The sequence below is a fragment of the Poecilia mexicana genome, unplaced genomic scaffold, assembly GCF_051168715.1.
Source record: "Poecilia mexicana isolate PSO_F unplaced genomic scaffold, ASM5116871v1 scaffold_2, whole genome shotgun sequence".
Taxonomy (NCBI): Eukaryota; Metazoa; Chordata; class Actinopteri; order Cyprinodontiformes; family Poeciliidae; genus Poecilia; species Poecilia mexicana.
In genome coordinates, this window is record NW_028263371.1 from 52,589,817 (window position 1) to 52,612,022 (window position 22,206).

Here is a 22,206-nt window from a genome sequence, read left to right on the forward strand (position 1 = left end):
CTTCCGGTTTCACTAATGTTTCATTAATAGATGTCTCGTGGGGCATTGGCAAAGGTGCAAGAGTTGCCGATCGCTTCTGTGTTCTTGGAGCCTTTTCAACTGTAGCAGCGGGTATGAACTCAGTAGATGCTGTGGAACCTGATGTTTCCTGGCTTGCGACGTCAGCGCTGGAACTTTTCTGTTCTTGCGCAGAGTTGTAGATTTTCATCTTTGCATCCGCCTTCACCAGCTTGGTTCTCAAAGCCAATGCTTCTTTTCTTGCTTTTAACTGGAGTTCTTCCAGCTCGAGCGCATGTTTTTCTTGCAGCGCATCCGCCTCCGCTTTCAGAGCTGCTCTTTCCACCTCGGCTTCCATCAGCGCCATTGAAGCCGCACGGGAACTCGAACTCCGAGCACTAGAGGCTTTACTCATTATACTGGGCGCCGTGCTGGCCGTCTTGCTGGCTGGTTTAGCTGCGGACCCAGATAGCCTTTCAAAGTTTTTGCTGATCGTTTGTTGCGCAGTCTGTGAGACGCTGTCATCCGGCTCAACGTCACGGTCATGAGATGCCGCCTTTGATTCAACATCAAACGCTGAACATACTTCGCTCTTCTGTGCATCAGGATCGCCATTCATCCAAACTTCGATCTCATCCAAGAACTCTTTAAAACTGATCAACTTTGGTTCATACTAATCGCCGTGATCGGTTTCCTTTTCATCGTCGTTCAGAAGTCTTTGAACTGAAGATTGCAAGTCCATAAACTCTGCTAAATAATTATTAAAAGTTTTCATATGCTCATCTATGGAGGGTTTTGATTCTCCAGCATCAATTAAAGCATGAATGTCATTTCTTTTTCTTGTCAGAACGCCGAGTTTGGCTCTGCGCCTTTTAATTAAATTAAAGAGTTCCCTTTCCTTTTGAAATCCTTCATCTTGTTCATCCATTTAACACAAATTTCGTTTCTCTAAATCTAAAAGATAATTGTCCAAAACAAACTTTTCAATTTGCAGCTCAGCGTCTCTGCTTTCTCCAACAAAGTATCGCATTTACTCACGAACTTTGTGCGTCTTCTCCAAGTCCATTCCATGAAGTTTCAGTCGCCCAAGTGCGATCATCCAATCTTCCAAGCTTTTCCAATATCCAAACGTTCCAAAGATGGTCCAAAAAAATGATTTTTTGACTTAAATGTCGCGGCCTTCTAGTTTCCAAAAAACAATACTCCAACAAAGGCCGTGGGTGTTGACAGGTGGTTTCTGATTAGAACGCACTTCCAACTTAATTTGTTTGAAAAAATATATTCTTTATTTCTTGTAAAAATAGCGACAAAATAATTACCAAAAAATGTCCTACAACTTAGTCAAAAATGAAGGTAAAAGTGGTCAAAAAATCATTTACAAAACCTCCCATTCACACACCAAACATTTGCCAAAACCATCCATCCACCCCGGACCCGGTGTGTTTTAATTACTTAAATTAATGGGAGGGTCTAACCAATTAACATAATCAATTCAAATATACAAATTATCTACAGATTGTGGATCTAAACTTAACTTAAATAAATTCTAAACTTCCAAAAATAGAAAACTAAATTAGTAGAAATTACAAGTTGCAAACATTACATAAATGGCCACCACACAATGTTTAATTCAATAAAATATATCGATGTCACTCTATTCCCCAACTACCCCTAAAAGAAATGTACTGAGTCAAATCTGACCTAGAAGTCAAGAAGGAATTCAGATTTGGAGAGATGTGGAATAACATCTTGCCTCTCTTTAGGCAAGTAACATCTTGCCTTAAAAGAGGCAAGATGTTATTTTTAAGCTGTTGTGCAAGGAAGTTCCAGCTCTTTCGCTCGCCTGTGACGGAACCGGGCCGGAGCCCAAGACTTGGGAAAGAATCTCTGTTTGGACAGATAAGGAACAAACAACTTGACTAGTAGTTCTTCTGATGGAGCAGATTTGATTCCAGGAGGTCAACGCCTATTTCTCAGAACTTCCAAATGCACATCCAGTGTAAATGGAGCCAGAATTCCTACACAAATGAAGGGCAGTAACGCCTTTGGTCAAAGCTTCCCAATACACACCAGTAGAGCTAGAACAGTATAAAAAACCGATGTCAGAAATAAAAGTTGATGCGAATGTGAAATCCCCTGGTTCCGCAGATGTGCATTAAAATCTCTTCCCGTTTTATGGCGATGAGCAGAACGAATTCAGTCCAGTGTGTTATTTCTTTTTCACATGTTCCATAAGTTTAGCCACCTTTAAATTCCTCCATAACACTAAACTAGGGTTATATGGGGGAATTTTTCTGCCATAATTTGAGAGCACATTTTCTTTCCAGAAGCAGGATTTCATGTCTCTTGCCTCACTCTATCCATCTTTTACACAATATAAGTACAGTACACAACACAGAATAAGAGTCACTAAATATACTTAGTTATTGTTTTGAAAACAAACGAGAAGTCTCTAGAGGAGTCTGAAAATTTGATAAACATAATGACAAAGTGGATAAGTTAACAACAGAGCTTCTTTCATCCTGATCACATCCCCACCCTTCCCTTTGCTCACTCGGCTGTGTCTCTTTGCTCCGCCGCGTTTGCTGGAATTTTTCCAAATTTTCCAATGGCGGATTTAGCTTTCAGAGGTTAGTTACATTTGAAAGAGTCACGTCATGATTTTAAAAGAATGGGTGTAGATTGTATCAGTTTGATGGGTTTTCTATCAACATCTATCTAGATAAATTGTCCTTATCTATAGATCAAAATAGAATAGATACCTATCTATCTAGACCAGGGGTGGGCAACTCCAGGCCTCGAGGGCCGGTCTCCTGCAGCTTTTAGATCAGTGTTTCTCAACCTTTTTTGGCCCAGCACCCCCCTAGCCTTTATCCAGGTCCCTCACCAACCCCCACCAAAGAATTTCTCTCTTGCTCTATTTTTGTTTTTCTTCTTTCTTTCTTGCTTTCTTGCTTTCTTTCTTTGTATTTTCTTTATTTATTCTCAGTACTAGATGTGGTCTTAAACCCAGTGCACTTCAACAATATTATTTTACCTTTTATCTCAGTGTTTCTCAACCTTTTTTGGGCCAGCGCCCCCCTAGCCTTTATCCAGGTCCCTCACTGCCCCCCACCAAAGAATTTGCAGTCTACTTTGCACTGACTATTTTATCATTAATATTTCTATCACTATTGTAGATGTTTTGATTTTTATGCTTGTTTCTGTATTTATCATCAAAAATAATTTCCCAGAGAACAAAAGACTCATGGGAATAGAAATTATTTTCACAGGTGTTTACAAAAAATGCAAAGAACATTCAAGTTAAATTCAGTAGGCCTAACAGCAGCCAATCAGAGTAGAAAAAATATTCTTATTCTTTGCCATTTTCTAGTTGTTAAATATTCCACAAAATGATCAGATAAAAGATGAACAACATGCCAGTTTAAACTTTGATCTATTTGCAAACTGACTGAGCTCTGCAACATTAAAACATGGATAGAACTGTAACTACATTAATCATAGCTCTTCTTCTCTTCAGTGTTTCTGTTTCTGGTGGTGCAGCTCTGTGCTGCCTTCAGGAGAATGGGACATCAGAGTATCATCCATAAAACTTCACCCACATGGCATTTACTGTGCAAACCAGAGCTTTCAGTGGAAAAACAAAAGTTCTAGGTCCTTTTAATGCCATAGAAAATATGAGACAGAAACATGGATTATATCTTTATATAGACGTGTCTACTGATTTATAGATTAATAGTTTTACTGGACAGAAATTACAAAGAACAAATCTGGTTCTTAATCAAATCCTAATGAGTCAAATTGAAAGTGTCATGGAGTCGTCAGCCTCATGACATTAACACTGAAATGAAAAATAATATTGAAGAAATAAATATATCAAATCTTATTAAAACATAAATAAGTGATAAGTTATTTACTGTTATGGTGTATAAGTTATATTTATTCTCAGTACTAGATGTGGTCTCAACAAACCCATGACATTTCAACAATATTATTTTACCTTTTATCTGGAAATAGTGTCTGTTTATTCTTGCCATACAGTCTCTGTATTAATTATTGCTCGAAAAGTCTTGCCATACCAGTTTATTCCTCTGTATTTACTTTAGTTTCTTAGTTTATTCTTGCATTTTGTTCTTCATTCATTTCCATTTAGTTTCCTTTGATTAGTATTATCCTCTCTTGGTTTATTGCTATGTCCACTTTAGTTTCTTTCCTGTTGCTAGATTTATTTTATCATTTATTGATCTTCACTCATCACCTGTTGCGCCTCCTAATCATCATGTTTCACATCATGTGTTGATTTTTCACTGTTCAGCGTCGGATTCTCTGTTTTTACACCATAATTCACATCTTTCGTCGCTCCGCTTCTCCTGTTTCAGAGTTTTGCACAATTTGCGCGTCATTTTTTTTTTAAGCCCCTAAGGTTCAGGGCGGTCGGGAAACGTATCGATGGGGAAAAGGCAGACTGAAAAAAACCTTTTAAAACAACGGAAACAATTTCGGTATTCTGATTATTGAAATTTAAAAGTGCTGTGTTGTTCTATCACCCCTGTTTCATACCGGACCACTTACAGCTCCGGTGTTAACGCTATAAAATGAACGCTCTCTATCGTGGTATCACTATGGAGGGATTTCTTTATTTAAATGGCTTCATTTTTCAGAGGGATACAAAGTGAGGGTATCGTGATTTTAGTAATTACATGTTTATAAGAGGGAAGCCGGCAGCCTTCAAACGGAAATAAAACACTTTTTAATATAAGTTGCTGCTTTGACATGATCACAGAACTGTCAAAACATATGCACAAAAATTCTCAATAAAACATAAAAGAAAATCAGACACCAGACAAAGTGAATCACAGCAACGTCATCAGGTGTAAATGCCCGTTCAGTGTTTTTTGTGCTGATTGTCAGTTGTTACCCGTAGTACCCAGTAGGGGCGCTGTAGTTTGGTTCATGTTGAGTTAGTGCCTTCATTTAAACTGTAAAAAGTGTTGCTAGCCTCCTGTCAGTCAGCACTTTGGGCTGAAATAGACATGAAATCCTGCTTTCAATCTTCAAAAGTATGCTCTTGAATTATGGCAGAAAAATTCCCCCATAGGTTTAGTACTGGACAAGATGTGTTTTTGCTGTACATTAAATGCTGCACTTCTATATTTCACATTGTTCTTTTGAATGCAGCTTCGAATATAACCATGATAACCTTATAACACCACTGCCAGGAACATGTGTTATTTGGCATAAAATGCAGAACTTTAACATAATGAAAGACTTTTTTTTACGGTGAATGTGTATTGCAGACTGGAATACATTATCTTTTGCCAGCATAATGGCATCTATCGAACTAATCTTTTTCTTTTTCCCATAGAAATGTCACCTCGTTGGAAAAGCTTCCTTGTTCTGAAAGCTCTTCTGTTTTTGTTGGGTCCTCCTGTTTATTTGGGCTTAGCTTTTCATAAAGGTAAGTCCCTTAATTACAGTATCAATGCAAAAATCTATTATTGAATATCAAGACTGTTTCAAACAAACACACTCAGACATATTTGAACGTTAAGAGCTGAAAACCTTCACAAGAACGGTACTATGTCAAGTTCTGCATGGGAAACAGTCAGGTTTTCCAAAACCAGATATCCTGGATTCTGGTTTGCGACACTGACTCCAGGTCAGGTGGCAGAGCTCTGTACATTTCTGATCAAGCTGATCTGAAAAGTGGAATTCTAGCTACTGTCAATGAAGATGGACCATGAGAAAAGTCCCATCTGTCCGGCTTAAAGCACCAGGGTGTGGTTGTCATAATAAAGAAATTTTTGTCTAAGTTAATGACAAGTTGTCATAACAAATACATACTGAATAATGTCAACATTGCATTAAAAGTGTCATTTACCGAATGACACTTAATGGTAACAGTCATAAATATTCATGAAGACCTCTTCATGTTCATGACGGGTGTTATGTCATATTTGTGATAGTGTCATGTCAGTCTTTATACACATCCCTTCACATAAAGTGTTATCCAAATTTTTGGAGCTTATTAAGATGCAGGAGTTGCCATAACAAACTTGTATGTTTTTAAAACCACGGCTTTCACCTTGGCATAATCACAGCTATTGGAGTCAGACAATGTAGAAAAACCCTCCTGGGTACGGCCTACAAGCTCACACTGCAGCAACAAAATGTGTGCAGAGTCTAACCAGCAACTCGCCACAGCCACATGCCCAAAAATGACAAAGGAGGAGTCTGGTTTACATTCATTACATTTAGGCAACAAACATCAATTGCCAAAGACATCAAACTCTGCTTCCACACCATCAGCATCACTATGTTTGACTTAGTTTAACTTTGTTCAATGTCCAACCTCGTTTGCTCTGCTTCCAGTTGGGATTTATTCTGAATTTTTTAAGCTCAAATTGCAATAATAAGTTCTCTATGTTGCTCAAATATCAGGCTGCAGGGTGAAATGGCAAGATAGGATGCACTAGGCTTTCTAGTTGGTTGCTGCAAAACGTCTTTTTCTAACAAATTTGCGACCAGTTTCTCGTTTCTTTAGAAAGGCGCTCAGCAAGTTGAAGACTGTACTGCTTACCCATTTAAAATAATTTATCTTTAGTGAAATCATCCACAATCTCCTCTAAGGGACAATCAAACTCAGGAAGAGAAGTCATTTCTGCTCTCAGCAAAACACCATAAAAATCAATTAAGATAAAGCACTGATTCATGTGCATAAACATAACCAGATTACGGTACCCCGCTAAATTACCTGCCTATCCAAAACGTAGCTAGCAACAAGCTGATCCCGAGTCTTCATGCGAGGTGTTATGCATGTTAAACCAGCAGGCAAGTAAGGCCATCTATATAGGCCACCACAGAAGTACAAGTAGCTTCTGAAAAATAGGTACATTTCTATGCACTCACTTCTTGGTTGGGCTTCCTCTTGCATAAATTACTGCATCAATATGCCACAGCATACAGGCCATCAGCCTGTGGATCTGTGTAAACATAGTGGAAGCCCAGATTGTTTTGATGGCTGTTTTCAGGTCATCTTCCTCTTGACCACAGGAGTCACATCCAGAGTCTGGAGGAAAAGTGCAAAGTCTGCAATTCAGTTGGATCTTTATTTCTAACTGAATTGCAGAATTTTTCATCTGAAAACATGAATTTACTTTCATCTGAAAACATGACTCTTTACGCAACAGTCCAGTTCTTTTTCTCCTTAACCCAAATAAGAAGTCTCTTACGTTGTCTCTGGTTCAGGAGTGGCTTGACATGGGGGATGCAATATTTGAAGCACATTTGTGTCTGGAATGGATTTTATGCTGAATAAAAAGATAATTACGCTACTATGCAAAATGTAAAGTTTTTCCAAAAATGTTTCCTGGATGTTTATTGGGCATGCATATCTAAAATCTTGTCTTTGTGTTTTTTAATAGAAATCCCTTTTCTTTGGAGAGGAATGTTGATGGTGTGGTTCCTTTTCATTCAGTCTGGGAGAAATTTATTTCATTTTCCAAATTATTTGTTATCAGGTAAGTCTCTTTTACCACATATCAATGCTAATATCTAAGATGTTGAGGTGATGAGTTTATCTTGCTCTTCGTTCACACTGGAGGTGTTAATGCTCAATTCCGATTTTTTGTGAAACCTGACCTTTGTGTGTATGTGTGTGTGTGTGTGTGTGTGGTCGTTCATCCTTCCAAATATGCGACTTGTATGTTATCTTCATTGTGAACTGCAAACAACATGAACGTGTCCTGCATGCGCAGTAAAGGGTGTAATAAGGTCACAAAAGAGAACGTTCTCAGTGTTTGCAGAAGTAAACATGGATGCTAATGTTGGAGCGTATATTTTGATTCTGAACTTGTTCTCCGAACGGAGCAGCATATTTACAACGTAATCCTCATTGTAGTCCATCATGGTGGCTGTTTCTCCTCCTGCTTGTGCGTATCAGGACACAGAATAGTGACATTTGTCGCATGAATGCAACCTGAACGATCCTCGGGTCACATTTGAAAAGATCATCAGATACGTAGGAGATTTAGGACCAAATATTCAAGTACCCTGGGTCACATAAAAAAAAAAAAAAACATAAAAAATGTCATATAAAGTTGAAACAAGAAAACCGAAAAAAAAAATAATAATAATCAAAACATATTTACGTTCTCAATATCTAAAGTTAAATCAGACAAAAGATCTCTTGTTTTAGGTTAGTCAGAGTGACCAAAATTATTTTTAAGTGTTAATAGCCTCATTAATGAGAGAATCTCTGAGATTTCTTTATTGATTTTTATTTTAAAAAATCAAAAGTTTACATACAGAATGATTATTATCTTTTTAAACAATGAAGAAAAGCCCATAATAATGTCATGGCTTTTGACACCCTATGATATGTTAATTGACACATTTGATTTAATTAGAGGCAAACCTGTGGATGTATATTAAAGGCATACCTGAAACGCTCTACGTTCTTGTTAAACATGATATGAAGTCAAAATAAATCAGCCAAATATCAGGAACAGAATTGTGCAGTTGCACAAGTCTGGTTCATTCTTTGGAACTATCAATGCTTGAAGGTGCAGCAATGTTCAAACAAGAAAATGAAAGTATTGGCATGATGGGAATCTCCAACCATCATAATGCTCAGGAAGGAGACAGATTCTGTATCCCAGAGGTGAATGTGCTTTGGGCTGAAATTTGCTAATTGACCCCAGGACAAAAACCAAAGATCTTGTGTATGCAGCTTATGCAGCTGAAGCTGGTAAGACAGATTCATTGTCCACAGTGAAACTATTCTGCACCAACATGAGCTCAAAGGCCACTCAGTGAGGAAGAAGCTTTTATTCCAAACATAAAAAGCCATATTGCAGTTAGAAATGCCCACAGGGACAAAGATCTTCATCCCTGGAGACATGTTCTGTGGTTTGATGAAACTAAAGTAGAACTGTTTAGGCATAATGACCATTGTTAGGTTTGTTTGGGCATAGTGACCATTGTTAGGTTTGTTTAGGCATAATGACCATTGTTATGTTTGTTTGGGCATAATGACCATTGTTAGGTTTGTTTAGGCATAGTGACCATTGTTAGGTTTGTTTAGGCATAATGACCATTGTTATGTTTGTTTGGGCATAATGACCATTGTTATGTTTGTTTGGGCATAATGACCATTGTTATGTTTGGAGGAGAAAGAAAAACCTGTAAACCTGGGAACACCATCCCGACTGTGGTGCATTTCATAAAATAGATGGCACCATGAGGAAAGAACATTATGTTTTAGCATGGCCATCACACAGTCTTGATCTCAGTCCAATGGAGAATTTGTGGGTAAATCTGAAATGGTGTGTGCAAGCAAGGTGGCCTACAAACCTGTCTCAGTTATACCAGTTCTGTCCATCTTAATGGGTCAATTTGTGTAAACTATTGTGAGAAGCTTGTATTAGGAAACCAAGCATATTTGGAGCAAGTCATAAGACTTTAAGCCAAAGCTGCCAAATAATGAAGAGATGCATGAACAATTCTGATAATCCAGTACAACATTTGATATGAACCAAAACTTCTGGAAGCCTTTGTAGGAGAATTATCCAAATTTCAGAAGAGGTGCTTTCCACTGGAGAATAAACTGCAGAGGAGCAATATCAGAGATGTGTGGCCAGGTATGAAGACTGCAGGCTTCAGGCAAAAAGAGGATCAGATAGATGGAAGTTTGGACAGAGCAAATGAGTTGAACACATTCTTCAATAGGTTCAGCTCAGGAACAAGCTCATCACCCTCCTGTCCTCTCCAGCCATATAAACATCCCACCTTCCTCGGCCCACAACTTTACTGTCAAACCTCAGATGTCTTCCACCTCAGTCATGGACTCTTCTGCTTCCACAAGTTTGTCTTCTACCAGATCAGGAGATGCTGCTGTTCCCTTTGCTGCTACTCCCTTTGCCTCTCCCTCCCACTTTTCTGTATCTAGAAGTCAGATGAAGAGGCAGCTGGAGGGACTGAACCGGATCAAAGCTGCAGGTCCGGATGATGTCAGCCCCAGAGTCCTGACGTCCTGTGCAGAGCAGATCTGTGGGATTCTGCAACATCTCTTCAATATTAGCCTGACCCAAGAGAAGGTTCCACTGTGGAAAACATCCTCCCTGGTTCTGATACCAAAGACAAACTCATCAGTCGTCAACGACTATAGACCAGTTGCCCTGACACCCCCCATCATGAAGGTCCTGGAGAGACTCCTGTTGGCCCATCTGAATAAGCAGACAAGCACATATCAAGATGCCCTGCAGATTGTTTATAATCATGGATTTGGAGTTGAAGATGCCATCAAACACCTGCTTCAACAGACCCACTGTCATCTGGTCAAAGCAGGCAGCACTGAGGATCATGTTCTTTTATTTCTCCAGTGCATTTAACACAATTCAGCCTGATCTGCTCTGTGAGAAACTCCAGAAGACGCAGCTGGAGGCCTCAACAATCAACTGGATCTATAACTACCTCACAAACAGACCACAGTTTGTGAGACTGGAGGACTGTGTGTCTAACCAGGTGGTTAGCAACATGGTACGCTCACCATTCCTTTTCACTCTCTACATTTCAAACTTCCAGCACAAGTCTGACTTCTGTCATCTACAGAAATACTCAGATGACTCTGCAGAGATGGACAAGAGGCTGAATACAGAGAGCTGGGGGACCACTTTGTGTCATAGTTTGTGAACAATCATCTTATGCTGAATGTAAACAAAACAAAGGAGATTATTGTTGATTTCAGGAGAAACAGGATTAGATCAAACCCTATTCCCACCATGGGAGAAGAAGTGGAGGTGGTTGAGGAAGATAAATAAGTCTGTGTTCGCCTTGACAACAGACTGGACTGGAGACCCAACAAGTGCTTATAGAGCTTATAGATCTTTCAAGGTTTGCAGCAAGATGCTACTGATCTTCTATAAGTCAGTTGTTGAGAGCATCATCTCTTCTGCCGCCATCTGTTGGGGCAGCAGCATCAGAGCCAGGGACCTAAAAAGACTCAACAATCTGATAAAGACAGCTTGTTCTGTTCTGGTTCTGTTCTGGGTACGACTGTGGAGCCTCTGGAGATGATCATGCAAAGAAGAACATAAAATCAATACATTTTTGGACAATTCTGACCATCCTCTTCATGAGACTGTCTTGGGAAAACAGAGTGTCTTCAGACAGAAGCTTCTTCAGATCTGTTGTAACACAGAGATCTTTCCTGCCAACAGCCATCATTATCTACAATAAGTATTTGAAGACTTTGAAATAATGAGTTACAGCAACATTTAACTTCCCTTTTGGGATCATTAAAATATTTTTTTAATTTGAATTATTTTTTGCTATTTAACAGTCAGTTCAGGTATTTGATGGAGACATACAAAAGCAGAGCACTGAAAAAACAATACTTTTAAGAATATTAGTGACAATTCTGACATTGTCCAAAGAATATTGTATTCCGATTTTAAGGGAAACTCTGATATGTATTAAGTTAAATGTCAAAACTGTTGAACTGTTTAGAAAATATAAGAGGTTTGAACTGGAAATGCTTATTTAAGATCTAACTGATCTTTATGTGTTTTCATAGGAAGTTCTGCTCGGATGAGAAAGTTCCTGAAGTTGCTGACCTGGCTGGTTTATCTGTCTGTGCCAGCTGTACCAGCTGTGGTGTTGCTGCTGTCATTCCTCTTAACGCTGGGTGTTCCTTTGTTCAGTCTCAAATTCTTTTTAGGTAAGTCACTTTTACAATGTCATCAATGTAATAACATACTGATAAATGATAGTTCAATGAAAAGTTGCAAAACATCACTATGTTAAACATTAACATGATTGTGACCATTTCACAAAGTGAACAATGACCTGATGAGGAAAGGGGAACGGTAAGGCGGATTCAACGTTGTCATTTGACAGTTATGGTTTGGATTCTCTAACATGCTGAGTTTTAGCATCTCTATGTTTATTAATTAAATCCACATCAGCACCAAAATATCTTTGTGGATGGATGAGTTTACAAACAGTGTTCACATTTATAATGCTAAGTATTGCACTATTCCTTCAAATCATCCATTTATCCAGCCTCAGCTGTGAAAGTAACAGATTAGAGAGAAACCGTGGCGTCCTTCGTCCCATCAATACTCTCCAGTTTCATCTGGGTTTTTCCAATCCACTATGAATAAAGATGCCTTGGAAAAGTATTCACAACCTCTCTAGCTTTTTACATTTTTTACATGCAAATGACATTGTAATTATAAAAAAATTGGGCTTTTCTGTTGTAGACCAACACGAAGTAGTACATAACTGACAACGTTAGCCACTTCTAAAGATGCATCATCACCTATCTGAGTTTGCTCTTCGAAGGCAGACAGATACAGACTGATTCTGAGAAATCACTAACCTCTGAGTCCCAAAGACAAATCCAAAGAATTTATCACAATATATCCCAACTAATTATGTTAAAAAGCCCAAAACAAACCGTTGGTATGAATTTTACTATTTTCTTCATTAATAAATATCCGTAAGTTTGAAAATATAAATGAGTGCAGTTACTGTATGAGGTGTAATGATACAAATCACACTTCTTTATGTGATTGATGTCCTAAAAATCCTATTTAAAAATGGATGATTTCAAGAACTGTGAACTTTGATCCCAAGATTGCCAAGAAGTAAGACATTTTTTCTATCATCACTTTTATTAATATCATAATAGTACCACAATAATGGGATCAAATTTTAGATCCATATCACCGGTAACTTTTCTTCCAGTTCCATTTTTGCCCAAAGGAAGACCTTTCTCCATCCAGAGTCCTCCCTGATCATTTATAGCTCTTGATGTCACTGGTCTTCCACCTTCCAAGGGGAAGAAAGTTATCACGACCATCGACCACTTTTACAAAGCTTATCAACTGGTGGAAGGACGTTTGCTTCTCCGTTGGAGCCAAACTTCAGCTGTCCTCCAGCTTTCATCCTAAGTTCAATGGACAACATGAGAGGATGATGTCATATGGTGGGGTTGTTGGTGGTGAGGAGAGACGCTGAGACCCAGGTATGGTGAAGATGATGTATTTAATGGTGAAAATAGCACACAAACAGTCCAAGGCAGGCAGCACGGCAGGAACAAGCACGCAGCTAAATACCGGTAGCAACTGACAAAACGGACTAGACGGAACAAACACCAACCAGGACTTAACAGTTCTACTGGCGAGTGAACGGAAAACAAACACAAGCCAGGACTTATCAGTTCTACTGGCGAGTGAGAACAACACTGAGACGTTAGACAAACGACGACAAGGACCCGACGAGGAACACAGACAACAGGAGGGTTTAAATACACACGGGGTAATCAGGGGAATGGGACACACCTGGGGAGCAATCAACGGGAAGGACAGGACAGAGACTCACAGGAACACAGAGAACTCAAAAATAAACATACGGAAACACGGAACATGACAGATGAATCAGGAAAGGAAAAATAAACTCTGCTGTGTCTACTTAATCGATCCGATTGGAGCTTTCACTTACTGAACCATGGTTCAAAAACACAAAACTCGTATACATCAGCTGCTAGCGGACTTTGACCTTTTGAGGCGTCCCTCCTTCACTGAAGGAAGAAGGAACTGGTCATTGAACTATGACCAGTCTAACCATTCCCTCAGGGCCTGAAATTTTAACAAATATGTATTACAACTCAAGTAAGATTCAAGTAATACAGAATCTCATTTGTTCATTCTTTAATTCCCTTCTCTTGGACATATAATTTATAAATTCACTTTGCTTTCGGTCCTTTCAAGAACCTGTCCTATGAGTCGGATCAAAACCTCTATGTACAAAACTTAAAACTGATTTGTGTTTCCATAGTTGAATAGTCAGTTGACTCCATAGTTGAGTCAACTGACTAACATGACACCATTTTTTAAAATGTTTAAAATTATTACGCATTGAAGTTATTAAATTACAGTAAAATAAAATTTGAATTATGTTGTGAAATCATACATGAGCACTTTTATTTTTATTTTATGTACTACATTATAAACTTTTTAAGCTCCTTCTGTATTTGGCAAAATAAAACATCTCATTGCTGATCTGAACGGCTCTGCAGCGACCCGTAACCTTTTGAGGAGTTAGATCATTAAATGATTTTGATTTGTGAGGCTAAGAAATTTAAATACATTTATGATGTGCTGAATATGACCACTAATAATAATAATGATGATGAATTACTCCTAAAAAGTAAAAAAAATAAATTACCATTCAACTTTCATATTTTAATTTTCCTAACAAAGGTTAGTCCTGGATCGTATAAATACACTAACATAATGTTTCTCTTTTAAACATGATTGGCTCTCTGTGTTTTTGAGATTTTCTTACCTTATTTATTTCAGCGACGTGGTTCGTCCATTTTGGGATTTATTTTTATGGTTTTACTAAATCCTGAAAAGGAATTTCCTTTTATGTACATTTAACATGCAAAAAAGAAAACAAATTGTGTGAATCAATGTTTTCACACATGGCATTAAGACCAACAATGGTAGATAATAGATTTTCCACCATTTTCCAGAGTACTGGAATACACTTAGTTGTGGCTACAATCTAGGTCTAGTAGTTTTCCATCATCAGTGGTAATCTACTAGATTTCCACATTCCCATCCATGATGTACGTGAATAGGAATGACTAGTTTCAATGTAAGGTGTCTCTTAGTGTCCATTAAAGCTCTATATAAATCTGATGTAATTTTATTTCATTCCATAGAATTCCCAACTTGGGCCAGAATTCTCCTAATTCTGTCGGTTCTGCTGCTTCTTACTATTGACGTGGGCCTTTTGTTTCATTTTCAACAACAGTTTATATCAGGTAAGTTTACAATTGTATCAATGCTAATGTCTTAACGTCCTGATGTTTTGTGACCATTTCAGAAACCAAAGAATGACCTGATAGGTAAAAGTAAAGAAAACTTCTGATTTGCTGTGGTTTCATAATTATGGGTTAGATTTCATCGTTTCCATGGTCATCAGTTGAGACCACATTAACCCCAATGTACCATTGTGGGTGAATGAGACTAAAATTGTGTATAAATTTGTAATGGAAAGTATTGCAGTTCTCTATCAGCCAGTTTTTTCATCTTTCTTGAGTTGTGATGATGGGAGATTCAAGAGAAACCATAAAATCCATCCTCCCACCATCACTCTTCAGTTCCTGCTTTTGGTTTTTTCAAGCCTAAAAGCCGAAACCAGGGATGGACTGGGATCTAAAAATGGCCCTGGCATTTTTGGCCCTGGCAGCCCATCATAATTATTTACTCAATATGTAAAGGTACATGACTTCATATCGAGGCAGGTGAGGTGGCTCGGGCATCTGGTCAGATGCCTCCTGGACGCCTCCCTGGTGAGGTGTTCATGTCCACCAGGAGGAAACCCAGAGGAAGACCCAGGACACGCTGGAGGGACTTTGTTTCTCAGCTGGCCTGGGAACGCCTTGGGGTTCCCCCAGAGGAGCTGGAAGAAGTGGCTGGGAGAGGGAAGTCTGGGCCTCCCTTCTCAACCTGACCGCAGATAAGTGGAAGACGATGGATGGATGGATGACGTTTTTAAATAAAGAAGCAAAGAAATATGGGAAAACAAAAACCTGACTTCCATCAGACTACTCATTCAAAAAGTATAAGTAAAAATTAAATATTTTTTTCTTAAAGAAACAAACATTAATACAGTTCATTTGGTGTGACACCACTCTTCCACAGAACCGAACTCATTTAGTTGTCTGGTAGAAATATCCAATCTCCCTTCATTCCTCATGATTCATTAAAACAGCAGGTATCAGTCCTAATGTCTCCACTTCTCTGACTCTTAATAGTTTTAAAAAGCAGCTCAAAATGCATTTTTTTTAAATGGGCCTTTTCATACTTTTACATAATTTGTCAGTCAGGAATTTATTTTTCTTGCATGGTTACATTTATAGCCATGCACAAGTATCGCTACATCTCTCTTACCTTTTCAATGACTAATTTTATTTTTGGTATTTTATGCACACCTTTGCTTTATGTGCTTTAAGCTTCCCAGTGAAGCACTTTGTGATACTTTTTATTTGTGGAATAGGCCATAGAAATGTCAAACTGTGAAGAAAACAAATTGCTCCATTGCTGCTCTGCATTTGGTGGCAGCTGGATGAATGAGAGGCTGCTGAGCTCCACCTGGAGCCAAATGTGTTAGAGCTCTAGGTGGCAACAGAGCAAAGCTACCAGAGATCAGCCACAGCATCTGCAGCCAGATGCTGCTGTCTTTTTATATCACCACAGAAACATGCTGTTGATCTGTTTTGTTTCTCAGTCTACAGGGTGGAGGTGGATTCAGGAGTGGAGTCTGTTCTGCTGCCCTTTAAAACTACAGTCTGTCTGTGTGCTAAAGACACAGTAATATGGACACACAACACTGGCAGGATGGTCTACGAGTATCAAAGCTCTTTAAGGCTTGAAGAACAACAGTACAGAGACAGAGCAGAGATGAAGAAAAAATTTGAATTTGGAGACTTGAGTTTGACCTTGAAGAATCCCACAGACAGAGACTCAGGAACCTACAGCTGCACCGTCTACAGAGGGAGAACAATCCAGGCCATGAAACAAGTACTGCTGACTGTCAGAGGTTAGCTAAATAGATATAAGCTACATGTGATCCATGGTAATGTCTTTAATGAAACAAGAAGAGTTGGTCTTTATTCTGAGGCATTAATATGCAAATTTGAACAAGGATACATTTTGTGCTATTTACTTTTCTAAAGAAAGTGATGTAATAAATAGTATTGCTACTCTCAGTTTAGATGCTTTGAAACAAATGGATATATACAATTATGGAATATTTAGGGGTTACCCCGACCTCTCATCATTGAGTTAGGGGGTTTGAGCTGCAGCCTGGAGAGGTCACCAGGCAACCACAAGGCACATGGACCAGTACAATCTGTGTAAAATTTAATATTAAATTGCAAAATATTAATGTTTCAATTTAATGTTTTAGTTGCTGGGGGAACATTATGAACTTATAAATCAAGTATTTGTGGATTTATTTCAATAATAACTTGTTATAAAACAGTAACTTCTCTTTAATCATATTCTAACTTTCTCCTCTCCTCCATCCAGCTGGTCCTGACTCTCTCATCATATCCATAGACTTTGGTTCAGGATTCAGTGGCTACGCCTTCAATGGTAAACCCAGACAGGAAGGAGGAGAGACCCAGATAAAGAGATGGAGGAATGGACTTGGACTAGACACCCCAAAGACTCCAACCTGCATCCTGTTTGATGAACATGAAGAATTTATGAAGTTTGGTTATGAAGCTAAAACAGCATTTAATAATATGAGAGAAGAAGAAGCTGAGAAACATTATTTCTTTGAAAACTTCATCATGAATCTCTGTGACAGAGTAAGTAAATTATCCGTGTGTTCTCGGTGAACATAGCTATCTTCTCAATTTAAACTGTCACTATTTGAATTATCTGCACCTACACAGCATTTCATTTGCTAACATATAAATAGGCTTTAACGCTGTGGTTCTCCATATCAATCAATCAATCAATCAATCAATCAATCAATCAATCAATCAATCAATCAATCAATCAATCAATCAATCAATCAATCAATCAAATTTTATTTGTATAGCACATTTCAGCAGCAGGGCATTTCAAGGTGCTTTACATAATTTAAGAAAAAAAATTACATTAAATTAAAAATAAGAACAGCATGTGACATTGAATAAAGTAAGAAAGAGATAAAAAGATAAAAACACTTTTGTTACAGAATTTAAGCGCCTGTCGTCACCGGACTCCACCGTCTGTTTAACACGGGTTTTATCCAGGCTCCAGGCTGACAGGACGGAATTTACAGACTTTTAGTCAAAACGCCATTTGACAAGGATTCTCAAACCTGAGTTTTAGTTAAAACACCATTTAAAAGAAATTATTAAATAGATAAAAAGTAAAGATAAAAACATCGAAGACATCAAAGACATCAAAACCCACACTCTAATCCTAATTTAGCCAGAAGCAACTCTAAACAGGTGGGTTTTAAGTTGAGATTTAAAGGCACCCAGTGTTTCAGCTGTTTTACTTTTCTGGAAGTTTGTTCCAAATTTGTGGTGCGTAGAAACTGAATGCTGCTTCTCCTTGTTTGGTTCTGGTTCTGGGGATGCAGAGCAGAACCAGAACCAGAAGATCTGAGGGGTCTATGTCACAAATGTCACGGCTCCTGGTTGTTTGGGTATCATCTTTGTTTGTATTTTGATTATTTCCTAATTTTTTCATCTCATTTTTATCTCTGTATATGCATGTTCTCACTTGTGTCGACTGTTTTCTGCAGGGTTCTTGCTCTACACTTTCATGTTTCTCTAAGTTTGCTTTGGTGTTTTTGAACTGGCCGTATTAAAATCCTTCACTTTCACTCCACCATTCATCTGCTGTCCTCCTGTTGCAACTTAATTCTCTACAACATCAGCAAATTCTGAAAGCAAACCTAATCAACATCAGCTTCACTGCAGAAACTGTAATAGTTTCTGAATGTTTTTTTTTTTTACAGATTTTGGAAAAAGCCAAAGGAAGACCTTTCTGTTCTTAACTTAAGACCTTTTTCAAAAATATATAATTTTTGTTGTAGAGAATGTCGTTTATTTCCAAAAAATATTAATTCCTCTTTGATCTCTAGACCTGCGTTTAGCTTTTAATGAAATTGTTTACTTTTTAAGCCACAATTTACAAAAAAATGTGGTCTCAAGAGATTTTACAAACTGATCCAATTTATTAACAGCAAAATGAGGTCAGTTTGATCTGAGTATTCATACAAGCTAACATACTGAAACTTATTCCCAGGACATCAGCAGGCAGACAATTAAAGCAGCCAACAGGAAGTCGATGTCGACCCTGAAGGTTTTTACAGAAGTTCTGAGGTTCCTGAAGGACGATGCTCTGAAAACCATCAGATCTCATCCAGAAGGAGGAGAGTTCACAGCATCTGACTTCACCTGGGTGCTGACTGTTCCTGAACTCTTGAAGGATTCCACTAAAGAGCTCATAGTGAAATCTGCAGTTCAGGTAACATCATGTTTTTAGAGTCATCATCTCTAAATGTTCATCAGAATCAGACTTCTGGTTTCTCCTCCAGGCTGGTCTTGTAACAGACGCCACTAAAGACAAACTGATGTTTGTTCTGGAGTCAGAAGCAGCTTTGACCTGGTGTTTGAAGCTTCAACCTGATGGTTTCATCACACAGAACCACAGCAGAGACTCACAGGATCAACCTGCAGGAGCAGCAGAACCTGGTACCAGCTGGAACGGTACTGAGTGGATCTGTAACGTCTGGCAGACAAACATTTAACAGGTTTTACTCTGTTTGATAGGACAAGTTCAACATATCAGTAAACTCATATCAAGTTGAGCATAGAGATGGATTCTAGGTGATCTGTTTGGACTAATCTTATTGATACACATTACCATGTGTAAATATATTTGCATTCATTTTATATTCATTCTTAAATGTTTTCAACCATTAAAATAATCAGTTAAAGATAACCTGAGTACCGGTAAATACAAATAAATTGTATTTATTAGTGGAAAAAATCAATCTGGACCAACCTCAGTCTTTTTTTTTTTAAGTTTGTTCTTGATAACTTTTCTGATGTTTAGTGAATAGAAATTGTTCTGGTAATTGTAACAAAGCTAAAATAAGGAAGGTTTAGTGTGATTTAAATTCAGACAGTGAGAAACATGTGTTTTTGTCTTTTTATTTAAACACACTCCTCAAACATGAAATGGACTACACCTGTTTCAGGTGTAGTCATAGGTGTTCGTCCAATTAACTCAAATGTGTCAGTTAGCCTAGTGGGTATTTGCAGAAGGAATCCCAGAAGGTTTGATCCAAGTTATATAACATAAAATACAGTTATCCTTGATTCTGACCAAATGTGTGTAAACTTTTGAATTTGAGGAAAGTTACGAAAAAAATTAAATATACTTGGCAAGTTTTATGGCATTTCCAAATCGAAATAGTATTTATAATTCTTAGTAAACTAAAATGTTGTAAACTAAAATATTAAACATTTGGGCTGATTTAACTTCAGGCAGTGAGAAAGAAATATTTTGGTTTTTTTTATGTATATAAATTTTAGTTTTCTGCTGTGCATATAGTCTATCTACAGTTTCTTTTTCAGTGTTTTGAGTTACTCACAGAGGCAGCCATTTGATTTTAGATGAGCACAGCATTGTTTGGTCATATGCCATTCAGTTTTGTGTTTTGTTTAAAACCTTCATGTGACCAGATGAAAAATTCATTAAGATTAAGACACAAGGGTAATTTGGCAAAGAAACAAATCAGCACACATCATAGCAGACAACACAAATGGACTATAATAAAAAACATGAAAATATATCAAGGCATTGCAGTGTTTCGTTCCAGCAGCCATACAGTCACTGAATTGATGCTTTGAACAGATAAATGTGTGGATGTGCCAAAACGGAAACAAACTGAAGTTATTATCTTTGGACCTAAAGAGGAACAATCTAAAGTCAACGCAGAGCTTCAGTTATTACAGCTGGAAAACTAGCAGTGAAACCTGGGAGCAGTGATGGACCTGAACCTTCAGAGCCACATTAAGACAGTCACAAAGTCGGCCTTCTGTCACCTGAAGAACATCTCCAGGATTAGAGGACTAATGTCTCAATGAGATCTAGAGAAACTCATCCATGCGTTTATCTTTAGCCGCATTGATTACTCAACAGCGTCTTCACAGGTCTGACTAATGAATCAATCAAACAGCTGCAGCTGATCCAAAATGTTGTTGCTGGCATTCTGACTAAAACCAGGAAGATTTCTAGCACTACATAATTTGGAGGGAGAATTGAGGGATAAAATCTAGAACCAAGCCTTAATGCATCTGCAAAAACATTGAACATTTTTCATAGCAAATCTCAGTGAGGTTTCTATGTTTCTACAGATCCAGCAGGAGGTCAGGAGGTCGTACAGTTTACTGTGGAACCAGAAGAAACCAAAGTCCTGCTGGAGACCCAAAGAGACGGGAAACGGTACCTTGTTGTCGACTGTGGAGGTAAAAGTTACTCACTGTTATTAAAGGTTTAAAGACGAGTTTGAAAACTTTTTTGGTTCACACACTAAGAGTCCCAATAAACATACTGCAATGATGTGACCTTTTGGATTAATGTTTGCTGAATTTGAGCTAAAATGTGAAATAAGTTGCACTATGAGACAAATTCTTTAATAATTTTTATTCTCTTGTTGTTTGTCAAAAGATAAAGATATCAATTTCACTGTTCATGACGTCCTGGAAGGACGAGCTCTGAAGACGCTGCATGTCGACTCTAAAATTGATCTGGGAGGAAAAACTGTGGAGAGAAAATTCAAACAGTTCCTGATAGAAATCTTCTGTGATGGTGTCTGGGATGAATATGAGGAAAGCTTCCCTAATGAGGTTCAGAAAATCATGTATGATTTTACTTGTCTGGATGAAGATGTTCAGATCCGTTGCCCGGGTAACCTGGTCATAGTGGCTCAGAAACAGAAACAGATTGAAACGTTCTTTGATTCAGTGGAAGGAGCTTCCTGGGATGATGGATCTATCAGGATCTCCAGAGAGAAACTGAGATCTTTCTATGATGAGAGTCTGCAGGAAATCACCAAGAAACTCAGAGAAATATTGAACAAAAATCTCAACATTGGGTTTATTGTGTTAGTGGGAGGATTGGCTGAGAGCCAGATTCTACGTCAGCACATCACTGATCAGTTTGGACGTCAGTATAAAGTCCTGTGTCCTCTTAGACCCCAGGAAGCGATTCTGAAAGGAGCCGTAGAGCTGGGGAGAAACCCAGAGATGGTGGAGCCTCAGAGGAAACGTCCAGCTTAGTTCAGATGTTGTTCATGAGATTTAATTTTCTGGAAACAGACTTCAATGAATGAGGCTTTGCTTTATAAATAGAACATGCATTTCCTGCTTTCTTAACTGGCGTTTTAACTAAAACTCTGAGGTGTGAGACATTTAACTGAAGGGGTGCGGGTTTTAATGCTTTTATCTTTTTTTAACCTTTTTTTTCTTTTTCTTTAAAAAAAATTATTTGTCTTTCTAGCTGTTTATTCTATGTCACATGCTGTTTTTAATTTTGTAAAGCACTTTGAAATGCCTTGCTGCTGAAATGTGATATACAAATAAAATTTGAGTGATTAATATTTCTGAGTTTCTCC

The 22,206-nt window shown here is 38.1% G+C and overlaps 2 protein-coding genes across 2 annotated transcripts in view; both read left to right on the forward strand.

Moving 5' to 3' along the window:
- LOC148160929 (heat shock 70 kDa protein 12A-like) overlaps positions 1–22,206 on the forward strand; it is a 71,784-nt gene that overhangs the window by 14,437 nt on the left and 35,141 nt on the right. The gene's annotated exons all lie outside the window — the stretch shown is intronic.
- Positions 5,367–22,191, forward strand: LOC106913844 (heat shock 70 kDa protein 12A-like). Its single transcript, XM_088002635.1, has 10 exons — positions 5,367–5,455; positions 7,422–7,517; positions 11,573–11,716; positions 14,732–14,833; positions 16,303–16,614; positions 17,106–17,389; positions 18,828–19,049; positions 19,120–19,291; positions 20,948–21,058; positions 21,261–22,191. The coding sequence occupies exons 2-10, from the start codon at positions 7,445–7,447 to the stop codon at positions 21,869–21,871; spliced, it is 2,031 nt and encodes a 676-aa protein (XP_087858761.1). The 5' UTR covers positions 5,367–5,455; positions 7,422–7,444; the 3' UTR covers positions 21,872–22,191.